Genomic DNA, 16,149 nt, shown 5'->3' with positions numbered 1-16,149 from the left:
TATTATATCCTGATTACTTTGTGAATCATGCTGTGTTTGTGAGGAAGATGACAATGGTGTTGCAAGCAAGGCCTCCGCATATGAGACCCTAGACACAGGCGGGTGAATTTTGGAAGCTTCCATGTAAGAGATGCAACTTTTGCTCATAGTTTCTTTAATAGCTCTTTGTCGGTTAAATTCTAAACATTTTTTGCTAGTGGCTTGATGTGAACCTTTACACAAGCAACACTGATAGTCATCCTCCTCTACATCACAAGATTCACCAGAGTGACCTTGTCCACACTTGAAACACCTTGGTGTTGAGCGGCACTGATTTTTAACATGTCCATAACGGCAACATAGGAAACACTGAACCGTTGGATATATATATAGTTCTACTGGCAAGGCCATGTAGCACATGTACACCCGGGTTGGTAATACTTGCCCATCAAAAGTAAGTATAACGGTACCAGTATTCACAAATTGAGTAGTGTTATTGACAACAATTTTCCTTTTAATTCTTCTTATTTTTATAATTGGCCCACAGCCAATTGGTAAGTTAATAGAAGTCTGTACTTCATCATCAGTCAAGTCAAGTGGTACACCTTTAATCACTCCCATGCGTGTGACATTGAATGTTGGGATGAAAGCATTGTATTTGTTTTTTCCTAAGCTGTCATTACTTAAAAAATTGTTAGCATCAGTGAATGTAGCAAATGCAATGCTGACTCTATTTCTGCCTATTCTCTTTAGACTGCCGTTCACAACACCTTGGATGTTATTTTGTCGCATAAAACGACCAAACGTTATGGGATGTAGAGTTGTGCCATCACTGCTGGCTTCTCTTTGAACATGTACAACAAAAGGTGCAATGTCAGACTGTTGGTAGCGGTCACGACCAACGGGCACATGAGTAGGTGGGGTCGAGATATTATGAGTAATTGTATTTTCAGAATTCGAGTTTACAATGGGATTTGGTTTTTCTGTTAGCTGTGGTTGAATGGAATTCTCTTTTAATTTTGCTTCAGCAAAGCAAACACAATCGGTATTTTTATTCTTGCTTAACCCAGATTTGCGTTTTCTTTTATTACAGTTGGTACACATTCGTGAAAGAATTTTTCTTTTTAAAGTTACGTCCGCAGAATTTGATACTGACGCATCAGTATCCATCGAAGATTCTATCGCAGAAATGAGAATATCCATTGATGTTTTTGACCCTGAGGGAATCGTTCCCCCAGGGTCAGGGGGCTGACCATCCCCCATAAAAATTTACATATAACTAGCACTTACCGATCAATATATACACCTAACTACTAAATAAAATTAAAAACTAAAACTAAATCTACAAATATATACACTAAATACAGACTCCAACCCTTTTGAAATACAATCTCAAAAGTTTAATTACAAAAACCGCGTCCGCCGCGCCCGAAGTTTCCCGCCCTTTTTAGTTTTGACGTTTGAATTGACATTGCCATAACAAAATATACTTTCCGTTTCGAGACTGCGAATCTGTAACCATTTTATCCTTTATCTTGATCAATTTTGATGAAATCTTACATTTTCTTTAAAGTATTTTATTTAATATCTTGTGTTAAAATTATCTAAACTCAACCAAATAAATTTCGTTTAATAAAAGAAAATAATCATTATTGATTTGTTTCACGTGTAAAGAAACGTAAAAGATGTTTTTAAAAATATTCTACAGCTGACTGTCGACGCAGGACAGGACAAAGTTTTGATTTCTCGTGAATAATAAGAAAATGGTTGTTTAAAATCTCAGAATGGCGAATAAAGCTAACCCGTTACCATATATCAAGAAAAGGGAATATGGAATAGTGCACGATCTTAAGGCTACGTTGTTTGAAAACAGGTTGAGCGCAGCGAAGAACCTGTATCGAAAAGATTTAAAGTGCCATTTTGGATGTGTAAATGCTATCGAGTTTTCCAGTAATGGCGAAATACTTGTATCGGGTAAATATTTTTATTATCTTATGCAGTTCTTAATTAGTTTGTTGTAATGAAATTAATTAGTTTGCGGTTTTTATAAGTTTAAGCTTTTTGTACAATGGCGTCGCGACTACAAATAATCAAAAAATAAATAATCAGAACTGCTGGTGTAATGCAGAAATTATCTAATAAGGTGTCTAATGATTTATTTATAAAAACACATTTTTGTTGTATGTTGTTTACAAGTTTTGATTCACTTCTTCTCAAGATACCTACTTGTAAGATTGTTTACAAACACAGTTTGCAGCTAATGGCGCCTACTTCGCTATTTGTTGCGCGTATTTGCCCGAATACGCTTCTTAGTATTTTATTGTGCTTGCATTTCACTACATAGTATAAAACAAAGTCGCTTTCCATTGTCTGTTCGTCCTATGTATGCTTAGATCTTTAAAGCTACAACGGATTTAGATGTGTTTTTTTTAATAGATAGAATTATTCAATAGGAAGGTTTATGTATAATTTGTAATGGTTTTGTGTAAATTTGTTAAACTACCCGTGTGCAAAGCCGGGGCGGATCGCTAGTCATATGATATATTAAGAAGTAGTACTATGGATTTGGTAGACAACATGCTTGTGATATTTGTTGATAACAACTAATGCAATGGTCTACCAAACAAAAAAAAATCTACTACTAGGTATACCATAACAAATATTGTCTTGCCAGGTGGAGATGACAGGAGGGTGATGTTATGGCAATTCGGGCAGGCCATTGTGGATCGAGGCCAACCTGAGGCCATGAAGTCCACCCATCAGTCTAACATCTTTTGTCTTGGGATTACTGATGACTCAAAGAAGATTTACTCTGGAGGCAATGATGATATGGTATTAAAATAATTTTATGGTTTAGACTAACGTTTTAGTCGCTCGCACGACATGTTTCGGAGAGCCTAGGTCTCCTTTCTCAAGCACTAACAGTGCGAGCAGCGGTCACGACGACCGTGTTTTGTGTGGTATTCTCGTAAATTATTTTAATGTTAGTATGTCTCACAACAGTTTAAATTCGATGATATCATAAGATTATAATATATAAGAGAAACATTACGTCCCCTGGCCTTTTTATGCTGTCAACTAGGCCATCATTTAGACTAATTGGACTTAGTGGGACTTAATCACATGCACTTACTTTATTACTTGCCCTGATTTTTCAGTGCATGTGATTAAGTCTAATCCTGTTTCAGTTTAAATTATGAACGAAAATCGTGTTATGTTTAAATTACGTCAGTTATAGGGCCACCATTGTTTTGTTGTACCTATTTAATCTCTAAAGACCTCTATGTGTAGCAAGTGGAGCCTCTATGCATAACATTAAAGCATCATATACAAATGTTACAGGTGTATGCCAGAAACATTAATTAATAAATAAATAATTCTGACTTTTCGGGCAAATAATGCATTTCTCACCCATGCCCTTGTACAAGTCTTGCTTATTAAGTTATATCTGTTATTAAAAGGACAGTGTCCGCGGACGGAGTATCACGTCTTTTACCAGAATTCACATGTTTGCCAAGCAATGCAACATTTAATTGATCTGCTCATTTAATCTTATGATTTTTCAAGGTAATTGTACATGATGTGGCGAGCAAGCGCCCAGTAGAAGTGTTAAGCCATCAGCGCGCTGTGTGCTGCCTCAGCATCGACCCATATAACGACCGTGTGGTCTCCACGGCGGGCAACGATGGCAGACTTCTGCTCTTTGATACTAGGCAGTCTGTTCATGGTAAGGCTTAGAGCATGAACCCCAATTTCAACCAAATTTACTATATCAAGATACATGGAATGACACAGATGGAAATAGAGCCAGGCCACGCTTTTAGCTCGACCAGTTAGCACTTTCTTACTCACTTGGCCTGGTTGGCTTATACAACCCTGGTTGCTACAATAAATTGTACTACCTTCAATAAAGCTTTACTATGTCAAATTATGTTGTCTATTTTATTTCCATCAACTTATTTCATCCATGCGCATAACTTCTAAGTCATAATGATGGCAATAATATGTGTACATGAATATTATTATTGTAGAGTCCTTGGTGATATCGCGCAGCAGGAAAGCCTTCCACGGAGTGATGTTCCACCCCACGCAGAAGGACATACTCGTGTCGGCAAACGCTCGGGATGGAGTCGCACTATGGGATCTCAAGTCGCCAAAACGGTAAGTAGAATTGATGACGTTAACGAAAGTAAGATTTAATCGCGCACCTTACGATAATTTGTACTATAATTTTGTTACAGCCCGTTGATCCGCTACACTGGCACCAATGGCCCTTTCCAAAACAGCATGTCGGTCCGCTTTAACAAAGCCGGTACGCATGTACTCGCGCTGCGGCGGCGGCTCCCGCCAGTGCTGTACGCACTTTATGAGCAAGAGCCGCGTGCAGAGTTCTATCACCAGGTGTGTATAGTTTGGCAATCTCCACCCTTATTAACAGAACGGAGTGGAGCGTCGGTATGCACGTGCTGTACGCGCTCCATGAACAGGAACCCATACAGAGTTCTACCACCAGGTGACGTTTACTTGGTTATGTTACTACAACTACGACCCTTAACAGAACGTAATTTCGGAGAGGTTCAACGGCGCCGGCAAGCTTGTGTCGTACTCACGCGGCTCTCGCCCATGCTGTACGCGCTCTACGACCAAGAGAGGGGTGCAAAGCAAAGTTCTACCACCAGGGGCCTATTGCATAATAAAATACAAGCTAATACTATTAGTGATTTTAAAGATAAAGATAAGGAAGAAAGTGGAGGCAACAAACTCGGCGGGACACATCTTTTCAAAATATTACGTCTAATAATTAACACATTCAGTGCCAGTGACCCGATAGTCGGGTTCTCAATTTGTAAGCGTAATTTTTTATATACGAGATTTTGCACGTTATCGGCTACGCTCGTAGCGCGTAGTAGCACGCGCTGGCACTGAATGTGTTAACATGCATTACGAGTACGAGTAAGTTACTGTACTCGTTCCACGAATTAAAATAAGTTTACCTTTATATACAGGGTGTCCGGTGGCAGAATTAGGATTTCAAATTTAAATAATAAAAAAACTACAGAAGATATAAATTTATTTCAATATTTATTACAAAGAAGAGAAGTGCGGGTTTTCTTAAAAATTATTTCGTCTAAATGTTCGTCACGCTCTTGGAATCTGATCTCAGTATTTCGCGCCACTCGATGGAGAAGTGACGCCGGGATGCCATTAACTTCGCGAACGATATTTTCTTTTAGTGCTGAGATGGTCGCTGGGTTTGTTTCATAGACTACTTTTGAGGTACCCCCACAGAAAAAAGTCCATGGGGGTGAGGTCCGCCGACCTGGGTGGCCAGAGGATGTAACGAAACGGCTAATTAGTTTTTTAGGGAAGAAATCACGGAGAAGCGCCATGGTCTCTCTAGCAGTGTGAGGTGTGTCGCCATCTTGCTGAAACCATGTGTGTGAACTGTAGGCAGGATGTTCTCTTATTGTTGACAGAGAATAATCGTTAAGCATGAGCCGATAAGAAACACCGTTCACAGTAATGGCTTGTCCTCGATCATTTTCAAAAAAATAGGGCCCGATTATTCCTCCACTTGATAATGCACACCTAACTTTGGGACTGTGAAGTGGCTGTTGATGTTTTAAACGTGGATTCTGTCCTTTCGGTGACCAATAACGGCAATTTTGTTTGTTAACACAGCCATTTAAATGAAAATGGGCTTCATCGCTCCAAAAGATTGTGTTACTGTGCGAGACAATGTATGTTTACGCAAATTGTAATCGTTGGGCTTAAGCGGTTGCACAATTTGAATTTTGAAAGGGTGAAATTTAAGGTCCTTTTTCAATATTTCGTGTACAATCGTTTTAGGGAGCCCTAGCGCAGCCGCCCTCTTACGCACGGACTGACGCGGATTATCGCGCAAACTGTTCGCGACCAGTTCGATGTTGTCATCAGTCCTCGAAGATCGGCTGGGTCCCGGCCGCGGATTGTTTACTGCTGAACTTGTTGTCCTGAACCTCCGCACCCACAATCAAATCAAATCTTCGCTTGGCGCATCACGTAAACGTCGAATATTGTAATGCGAACAAAATCTTCGACGAGCAACAGCACAAGAATCGTTAGCTTGCTTTAAAATACGCTTCGATTGCGAACGCACGTTGTTCACCCGTCCACTGCGACATCGTGACTGTGTAACCCGCACGAATAACGAATCGAACGCGACCCCCCGCCCATCCCTCCGCTCAACGGTATTAGAATAATTCGAAATTTAAGTCCTAATTCTGCCACCGGACACCCTGTATATGCACTTAGATTAAGTCGTCATCCTCGACTCTATTGTAATAATATATCTATCTATAAGTATTGCAACTTTGGATTTTTCTACAGGACTACTACAACTCGTGCACCATGAAGAGCTGCAGTTTCGCAGGCGAGAGTGACAAATATGTGCTATCAGGGTCCGATGATTTTAACCTTTACTTGTGGAAAGTTCCTGAACCTGGATGTGAAGGTAAGGTGTTAAAAGAACTACCTAAAATCAGATCAACGGTACATTAATAAACCTCTTAAAAGTAGGCCTTGCAATTTCATTTAAATCAAATTAAATTGCTCATTCGGTCTTAGTTCTACCAGGGTGGCGAAACTGATCCTTTCGGGCATTCTGGGCTCCGTTCGGCTCAGCATTGCTCCGAGCAATCATTAGGGTTGGCACAACTTGACGTCCATTTGCGTGTACGAAACCCTAAATAGCCGAAAGGGACATAAGAGAGGGACAGCATGATTCGTCCCTGTCGCTGTCAAACATTGGTTTTGTAGGAAGTTTCTTTTCTGTACGGTAGTACTATTACTTATTCTGTGGTTCTACCCAAATGTCTCAAATAAATAAACAGTTTCAGTTGTTTTTACTAGAGCTTGCTTTATAACATTTAAAACTTTCGCGGTTTAAACACATATTAAATCACATTTAGAAACACAGAACGGAAAGACATCCAGAGGTCAACAGACAACCAGCGTTCTTACCATATGTGAAAGGGATAACGGACAAAGTAGGAGCAGTACTTAAGAAATTCTCCATCAAGGCTGTATACAAGCCGTTATTCAAAGTAGCAGATCTTTTACGCAGTCCAAAATATGTCATTCCGTACCAAAATCCGGGCGTTTACAAAATAGAGTGTAGTTGCGGAAGTGTGTACATTGGTCAAACCAAACGAAGTGTGCAAGAGAGAGTGAAAGAACACATAGCGGCAGTAAAAAATCGCCAAGTAAACAAGTCCGCGATCGCCGAACATCTACTTACATGCGGCGCAAATCACTGGATTGAGCTTCATAAACCAAAAGTTGTCTCCACTGAACGCCATTATTATCCTCGAGTTGTGCGAGAAGCGATTGAAATCAAGAAGCACCCCAGAAATTTTAATAGGGAAGATGGTTTTAACTTATCGGCAACTTGGGGACCAGTGATCCAGAAGTTAAAGCCAAGGGATCTATCTTCGGATGTGTGCGCGGATGTTGTGAGTGTTGTGTGTCGGACTATTGACAATAATTAACTTTTATGTGTAGTAGGTGGTTTGAAAATGTGATGTCTACCTCGAACTTTAAATGCACTTTTCGTGGGGTAGTCACACAAATCTCTGTTTTGACATTTTGCTGGGACGTCAGTTAGCCGCGACCACGACCAGTGAAACCTGTGTCGAAACGTCGGTAAATAAAGGTAACAAAATAAATTCGCGATAGACCCGTTTCTAAATGTGATTTAATAGAGCTTGCTTTGTTTTAGGTATTTTCAATGTAAGATGATGATCCACTAATTTGAACATTATCTTCTTGGTGAAATATATAAATATTTTGTACAGATGTGGTAGTGGAGAGCCCGCACATAGTGCTGTACGGGCACCGCTCGATCGTGAATCAAGTGCGTTTCAACCCGCAGTACTCTCTCATTGCCTCGTCCGGAGTCGAGAAAATCATCAAGGTATAAAAGTATTAACATTAAATAGGTAAATATTTATGAATTCTTTCACTTTAGCTCTGGAGATTCATAACTCAAAATATGTATTTATGAAAACTTGTAGTTTTTCAGAACTATCAATTCACGAAACTGAAACTTGAGTTTATTTTCTTAAAATGTAACCTTTTTTAAAGAAACAAATAGTTGTCAAAACGTAAAATTTCTCTCAATATCTACTCGGCAATAATTGTGAATACCTACACGGAATGCACATGACGTTTTTAAAATGACATGTTCTGTAGTTATTAGTTTGACTATTTGGTATCTTCTTGTAATAATGTTTCCTTGAACAAAAAGCCTGAATTTTACCCACCACCGTACCGTAATACACATACATATTTTTAACTAGCATACCATAGATTGAGCTATAGTTCGTTTTTTTAACATTAGAAATAAGGTAAACAGTCAAAATTATCTTTTTAATGAAAAATATTAAAAAAGCTTTTCTACAAATTAATTTATATTACTTATGAAAGATCGTATATGAATAATATGATTTATAATTGTAACATATTTGCTCTTATTTTTAAAAAGTGATTTTTAATAAATCGACACGTCAAGATCGCTTACCTTCTTTCTAATGCTAACAAAAACGAGCGAACGAACGAGAATTTCTTCCTAAATATGTTGTCATTCAGCTGTGGTCGACGATGGAGTACCCGGCGATGCGCGGCGACTTGCTAGAGAGCGCCACTGGCTCGGACAATCCGCGGGAGATCTACGGCCAAGACGACTATGTGACGCTCATGCACCACAATGGACAGGTAATGTTCTTATTACATATTAACTATACAACCTTGTAAAGGCAAAGCTCTTTTTTACCCAACTTTAAGGTCGATCTCATGTGAAGAAGAAGCTGAAAACGCTGGTTCGATTTCAGCCCTGGGCAGTGGGGCGACACTCCTCCTTTCGGGCATTCGCGTCTCCGTTCGGCTCAACATTGCTCCGAGTAATTATTAGGGTTGGCACAACTTGACGTCCCTTTGCCTGGTGCCTTTGGTGCACGACCAGAGATAAGATAATGACTTGAATTTTGACAACCCTAAATAGCGGAAAGGGATAGTGCCAAACATTAGAAAGGGACAGAATGATTCGTCCCGAATCGCTGTCAAACTTCGTTTTTGTAGGAGGTGTCCTCTGTACGGTAGTACTATTATTTATTCTGTGCCCTGGGCACAGGCACAGGCCGCGATTATTTTCTCTTTCGTTATATGCGTTGTATGATACATGTTAAGGTTATATTGAAGTTAGGCCAGGTGTCATGGGTCTAACGCCGTAATTTAAGGCGATGTACACAACTGTCGTATAGTCGTCACCATTTTGAAGTAAGAATGATCTTCATAAAACTAGTTTTAAATGTCCTTAGCAGGTATTAGTCTCAACTAGTGATGTGCCGTTACCAGTAAATTTTCTAAGGCAAATAAATTCCCAGTAACGTTCCCAGATATCAGTAAATTACGGTAAACCATATTTTTTCCATTATAAACCATGTTTTTTTATTTCATTAAAACATTAAACATACACTATAAATAAATAAACATATGTTTACTAATTAAAAAGTTTACCAAAATTACTGCGAAATTTCCCAAATTTCCTCTACTTCAAAATCCTCGACAGGTCGCATTTCTCAGAAATCAGAAACATTTATTGTTCAAACTGTGTAGGTACAAGAAGTAAGTTTACATGTACTATGATTATGTCTTGCAATTTTTACTTGAATCTGGATTTATGACTGAGACTACTATATTTGAAATGTTTATTGTATTGTTCCTTTATTTTAATTGTAATTAATTCCTAGCTTTTAAATGTAATTAATTCCTAGCTTTTACTTGAATGAAATTTTATGTTTATGTTTAATTATTTATTTATCTTAGTACCTAATTAGTTTTTAGAATTGTGTTGCTATGCCCTAACAGGGTAACCATGCATGCACTTAATACATGTTAACACCTTAATGTAACCATGGTTCTGCAATAAATGAAATGAAATGAAATAGTATAGCTAGGTACATTTTTTTATGGGTGTCAACAGTTTTACCCTTTTCGGGCATACAATTTAGGTATTTTATCTTAAACTAAATTTGAATATACATTTAGGTTTACAGATTTATAAATTTCAACCGTTTTTCGTGAAATTTTGCGAGATGAGTTGCGCGAGGTTCAGTAGTTAGATATATTTCTCGGTCGTATCGTTTTTTGGAACATGTTCATGTAGATATTAACAGAAAGGATTGTGCTATAAGTGCCAGTAGCGTCAATGGAACTTAAGACCATTGTGAGTTCTCTGTGATAATGACAACAATCAACAAAGCATATTTTTTTATTTTGACATCATTTAAGCTTGTGAAACTTATCGCGAGGTCCACAGCTCACAGAGCCACTAGTTTTATCATATATATTTTTCTCAAAGGTAACAAATATAATTAAATACTTAATAACAATCGAGGTAAAGATAAAATTACGATGTCTATTCGTATCTAACAAAAGTACAAAAATTGTATTTACCGATCTTTGGTAACGTTACTGGGAAAAATGGTAATTTACTGGTAAATTTCCCAAATGATAAATTACTGGTAAGGGTAATTTACTCCCGGCACAACACTGGTTTCAACGTAGATTGATATACCTGTGCATATAAATTCATAAATTTTTTCAACTTCCCAGTACATATCACACAACTACGCGGACCAATCCACGAGCGAAGACCCCCGAATGATGGCATTCTTCGACTCGCTAGTGCAACGCGAGCTTGAGTGCCTCGGTGAGAGTTCCGAGTCTTCAGAAGCGGCGCATCACACTGATTCCTGTGAGGAAGAGGCGCATCTACTAGCGGACTTTCTGCCGCTCGTACTGCCGCCCAAGATACGGAGTGAGTGTTAGCGTGTCGAATATGTGTTAGGCAAAGACGATCGCTGAGGTAGCGAGAGGGTGAGCCCTGCGTTCTTAGGCTTGGGCGTGGAGGGCTGGCAGGGGGTCGGTGGGAGTAGTTCTAATGGACATCTCGCTACTGACGAGAGACTTGTAGCACTGTTTTTTTTTTTTCAGTAAGTAACAGCGCAAACCGCAGTCAAAGGGGTCCAAATAGGCTGGCGCGGTTGGTTGCGTCGCGCTATCCAAAGAATTCACGTGAAGCCCAGAAAAGAGGCACAGTCAGGTAAGTGATTGAAGCGAAAATTCAATGTAACTCTATACAATAAGGTATTTTAACGGATTTAACCCATTGTAACTAACTTGATTTGTACGAAAAGCGGCTTTATACGCCATGTCAAACGCTAAATTAAGACTTTAATGTATATAGGTCGATATAGTAAGGCACGCAAGGAACCTGAAGCGATGATAACTATGCTACAGACGCAGCAAGCACCTGGACCGCCGGGCGTTGCTCAGCAAGTTCAAGATGCTACCGACGCGCGCGAGCGCCAAGGGCAAGCAGAGGTCGAGCGGGTCGTCTCGACGCGCTCCGCGGGGACTTGAGGTGGGTTAGTGAAGGGTGGATTGCAGGTGTCATAAACATATGTTACACACATGTACTGCCGACGCGCGTGAACGCCAAGGGCAAGTAGCGGTTAAGTGGGTTTTCGCCGCGTTCGCATTGAAGATTGATTAGGTAAATGAAACGTCGAGAGGCGCGTCGCCGCGAGCTCGGTGTATACTTCACTTGGACCGGGCTGAACTTCAAATATACAGGTGTTGGGTATATCTGGATACACGGAATACTAACGAGGTAGGATTAAAGTATTTATAGCGATTGAAGGTTTGCAGGACGTTTTTGATAGACGACACATGCTCATACCTCTTTCAGAACGGGCCGCGATCTCGCTTGGTGCGGTGCGCACGCGCGGGGGCGTCGGGGGCGGGGGCGGGGGCGGCGGGGGCGGGGGCGGCGCGGCGCGACCCGCCCTCCAGCGAGCGCGACGAGGACGAGCCGCGCCCGCTCTACCGCGCCACTGGACGGGTGAGACATCACACACTCACTAAGTCAGGGGGCCTACCGCGAACTACGCGTACTCGTACTCGTACGTAAGTGTGACAGGGATGCAACACGTCGAACGTGGTTCGAGGTAGGCCCTCAGGGGTCGGCCAACCGGGGTGAGCAGGCTGCACGCGACTCTTATGGCTCTTTCCCACTGAACATCCCGTTTCTGCGGGTACGGTTTTCTGCAGGATCCCGTTTTAGTAGTTTGCGTGTAGTATACCGCAAACAGAATGCTCGTGTGAATGTTACTATGTAAGCACGGTAGCACGTATACTTACGTAAAACGGAATCCTGCAGAAAACCATACACCATACCCGCAAAAAACGGGATGTTCAGTAGCAAAGAGCCCTTAGGACCTGCAGTTGCGGCTCTTTAGGATTCTCAAACGATTAAGGGCAGGTTACACCGACCCCTATGTCACCGTAAAAAAAATCGCAAATTTGTCCGCCGGATGCCCGTCCGCTGCCTATCTGTGTCTATTTCTCGCCACACATTGACGGATGTGTCCGCCAAACACATCTTTCAGGAAGATCCGACGGGCAAATCCGTGCGTGTATGGCTAGCTATTAGTATTAGAGCGTCGTCTAGTATTTATAACACAAGCCTTATTGAGTTTACTGTGAGACTGAATTGATTTGTGTAATAAGTAATAACATTGTCCCATAATAATAATAAAAATTACGAAATAACAACATAACAAAAAGTAGGCATATAACTTCCGTATTGCCGTTATGAATCAACTTTGTTTCAGAACCTCCGGCCGTTGCGCAGGCGAATGAATCTGTCCAGAGCATCGAAAAGGAAAACTAAAGCTACAAATACTAGTTACAGGAAGTCTGTTATGAATTTAAGAAGCAGTGGTAAGTTTACATGGTTAAGTATGACTGCTTTACCGATGGAGATGTGCTAACGCTTAAACTTTTTCCTGACTTGGTAAAAATAAATACGACAACTGTACTGCTACCTGATTGGCATAGATACGTCGATGTCGCGCCGAAAAGCCAGAGATATTCATACACTTATTCTTTATGTTTAAACTAGCGACCCGCCCCGATTTCACATGGGTTACACAAAACCTTAACAAATTATACACCTAAACCTTTCTCAATAATCACTATTGAAAATCCGTTCAGTTGTTTTTGAGTTTATTGCGAACATACATACAGACAGACGCAGCGGGAGACTTTGTGACACTTTAAATATGTGACACTGTTTTTAGGATTAACCCAGGATAATGCCGTCCCCCTTTCGAGTAGAGCTGACTATCTGGATCGCCTCGATTCGATGGCGTTACCAAGCACAAGCTCAGGTAAGCCGTAATAAAAAACAAATATCTTAGAATAATAACGCCTAGAATGTAAGGCCAGGCATTTTTCTTAGTTTGTTATCGCCCGCTGCTGATCAAAAGCGTCTCATGGAGTATGCTACTCCAGGTTCCGTGCTAATCTCATACAGAAAAACCCGCGATCTTTCGATTGTAGTCACTTCCCTAGTTCCTACACCTGAAAAACCTTAATATCCTCTGGTATTCTTCACAGGTTACAGGGGCGAAAACACGTCGGCGCTGTTCAGAGTAGCGGCCGATTCCGACGACCAGTCGGGCAGCGGGTCGTCGTCCCCCGCCAGCGTCTGCGACGGCCGCCCCGCGCACCGCGCACAAGGCTACCACCTCGCCTTCACCACACCGGGACCCTACAACAACGGATCGTACACGAGAATGGAGGAATACATGGCCCAATACAATGGAGACGAAACGCGCGACTCGCTAATAGTGGAGCCCCCGGAATCCGACTCCACCCCGCCACCTTCCGAAACCAGGCATAGGATCCGAAAAGGGAGGAGGACGGGAAGGAGTTTGAAAAGGATAGATTCCAGCGAATCGCCCCCGCCAAAAGACCAGGCGATCGTTCCCGATAGGTTATCCCCTAAAGAGTATAATAACAGGAGTGTAGCGCGGCTGATGAACGAGACGAACGAGAGTGAAGTAGAGAGCAGCTGCAGCACCGAAGGTAGCATGTGGCCCGGGCCCGGGGCCGGCTCGCTGCGGACGGCGGGGCCGACGACCCCGGACAGCGGCGTGGGCACGGCGGCCGGCAGCAGCGAGCGCCGCGCGCGGCGTGCCGGCGACGTGTCCGACGACCAGGACTGTGGCGTGCAGGCGCTTAAGCTGAGGCAGCGAGTCAAAAAGGCGAGGCGCAACTATAGGAAACATATGGAGTCTGATTCTAATTGATGTGAGAAACTTTACTATAAGATTCTATTGAGCGGCCAGAACGGAAATAGTGATAGCCCATTTAAAAAAAATACCTATTGAAGGTTTCAAAAGAGTCAAGAATTTTTAGGAACGAGTTCAGTTATGATTTTAAGCGCAGTTTTGGGACATTCGTTTGATTAAAAATAAGAATATGAAAGCAAAAATGTTCTTTTAAATCATAATTAAACATGGCCTTTTTATTCTGATTGATGTATGATTATATTAAATCTATGTTTTTATTCTAAATGATAGTTGAAAACTATGCTCTTTTTTCGGGCAGATGGGCAGATGAATATTTAAACTATTGTTTCAGTTCTTCTTGTTCAGTTGATTCAATGTATCCGATGTTAAGAGGTGAACGACTGAACATACCAGGTATACTATGTAACATTAATAAGTTGTGTAATCTCAAACCTAGAGGTTATTAACTTATAAAAAAATATTTGAAATGATCGAAGTCATCGTTGTACGATAAACAAGTGCCCAAGTCTGTTTTTAATTTTATTATGAGAACCAAAAACAATTTGGGAAACAGGGCTTTCACAGTTATCTCCCTGGACCCTTCAAGTGGATTATTGATTAACGTAACATAATTACTTGTTACAATAATAAGACACTACGCGACGACTTTTTTGCTGCTACTCAGTTTGAGTCATGAGTCTGACGCAATTCGGCGTTGATATACCCCATTACCTTTAGAGCACGTACGCTGAGGTTGAGGTTGGGTGCGGAGCACCTCACTTTCATACTATAAGTTGGCAGTTAAGTCACTGTGTGGATGCGGATTGATTCTAAGGCCTTGTTTTCCGGTTGACGCTTTTTTGACTTCCAAACAATATGACGCATGCAAATGCAGCGTGCGGCGTCAACTGGAGACCAAGCCCAAACTCGTAAGAACTTGAGTGCCACAAATGTGTATCTAATCAGTTTCCTTTTTGAATAGTTTGTTATTATTGTAAAGGTATTGTGATCACTATTATTATTATTACTTCAATAGTCGATAAGAGCCATCATGTTCTTTAAAATGGTTATTAGCGTTAGACCAATCTGGTAAATATATTATATTAACAAAAAATATTTTTGTTTATTATTGTTCTATTTGGTTTTCCATATTTTCATATAAAAATATACCGTCTTTCTGGATTCTAGCTTTACCATATTTCTAGTTTTTTTTTTCGATAATTGTTTTTGCCTTTTTCCCTTAACCCTTTGACCGCCAAAGACTTAGGATTTAACAAAACGGAGTAGCCATTAACAGGCGTTCCCGTCTGTCGAAAATAGGCGGCCAATGGTCATACATTGTGTATGACCATTGGCCGATTTGGCCGCCTATTTTATGACGTTTATCTGACATGGCTATTTTTACGCTACGTATACATTTGACGTGCCCCTCCCCGCAAAAGTCGGCAGACTGTTTTGTATAGAAAATTACAGACATGGCGTCTCCGTTTGGTTATATGGCGGTTCACAATAACGCGCCTTCCTTCCCCCCGTACTAGTCTGTTTACACTGGCCTATCCAAGGGCCTGACACTCTTTGATAGAGAAATATAGTCTTATTGCGATTCCTATAAGAGGAGAGAGAAAATAGTGCCATGCTTTGTCCTTATCACCACCGACCAGGTTTTTTTTCATGGTCGGGTTATGGCAGCATAGGTAGGAGGCGATGGCGAAATACCGAAATTTATAAGTGAAAGAGAAAAAGGATCATGCTGCCTTACATTAACCTGCCTTAATACATGAATATGCCTTTCTCTTACCCCTGGTCGCTCGGTTTCATGTCTATAACTATTATTATGCTATGTCTATGGGCCTATCTGAGAAATAGAACCCAAGACATAGTTTTGCTATTCTTACTTTACTCTTTGGTTTTGCTGTAGTCTAAACACATTTTCCGAACGCATCCGTGCCTTTTGACGTTGATTTTGTTTTGACACTGACACTGACACTTG

General features: G+C 41.0%; 1 protein-coding gene across 1 annotated transcript; it reads left to right on the top strand.

The window, feature by feature from the left end:
• The first annotated feature begins 1,611 nt into the window (after positions 1-1,611).
• On the top strand, positions 1,612-15,341 carry LOC134748471 (DDB1- and CUL4-associated factor 5). Its single transcript, XM_063683272.1, has 15 exons — positions 1,612-1,953; positions 2,654-2,811; positions 3,547-3,706; positions 4,011-4,140; positions 4,221-4,380; positions 6,349-6,472; positions 7,815-7,933; positions 8,608-8,733; positions 10,633-10,837; positions 11,014-11,122; positions 11,320-11,443; positions 11,771-11,923; positions 12,696-12,804; positions 13,164-13,253; positions 13,483-15,341. The coding sequence occupies exons 1-15, from the start codon at positions 1,764-1,766 to the stop codon at positions 14,175-14,177; spliced, it is 2,652 nt and encodes an 883-aa protein (XP_063539342.1). The 5' UTR covers positions 1,612-1,763; the 3' UTR covers positions 14,178-15,341.
• The last annotated feature ends 808 nt before the right edge of the window (positions 15,342-16,149 follow it).

This window comes from Cydia strobilella, chromosome 16, assembly GCF_947568885.1.
Source record: "Cydia strobilella chromosome 16, ilCydStro3.1, whole genome shotgun sequence".
NCBI classification, from domain to species: Eukaryota; Metazoa; Arthropoda; class Insecta; order Lepidoptera; family Tortricidae; genus Cydia; species Cydia strobilella.
Note: the sequence above shows the minus strand (reverse complement) of the source record. Positions and strands in the feature narration are given on the sequence as shown.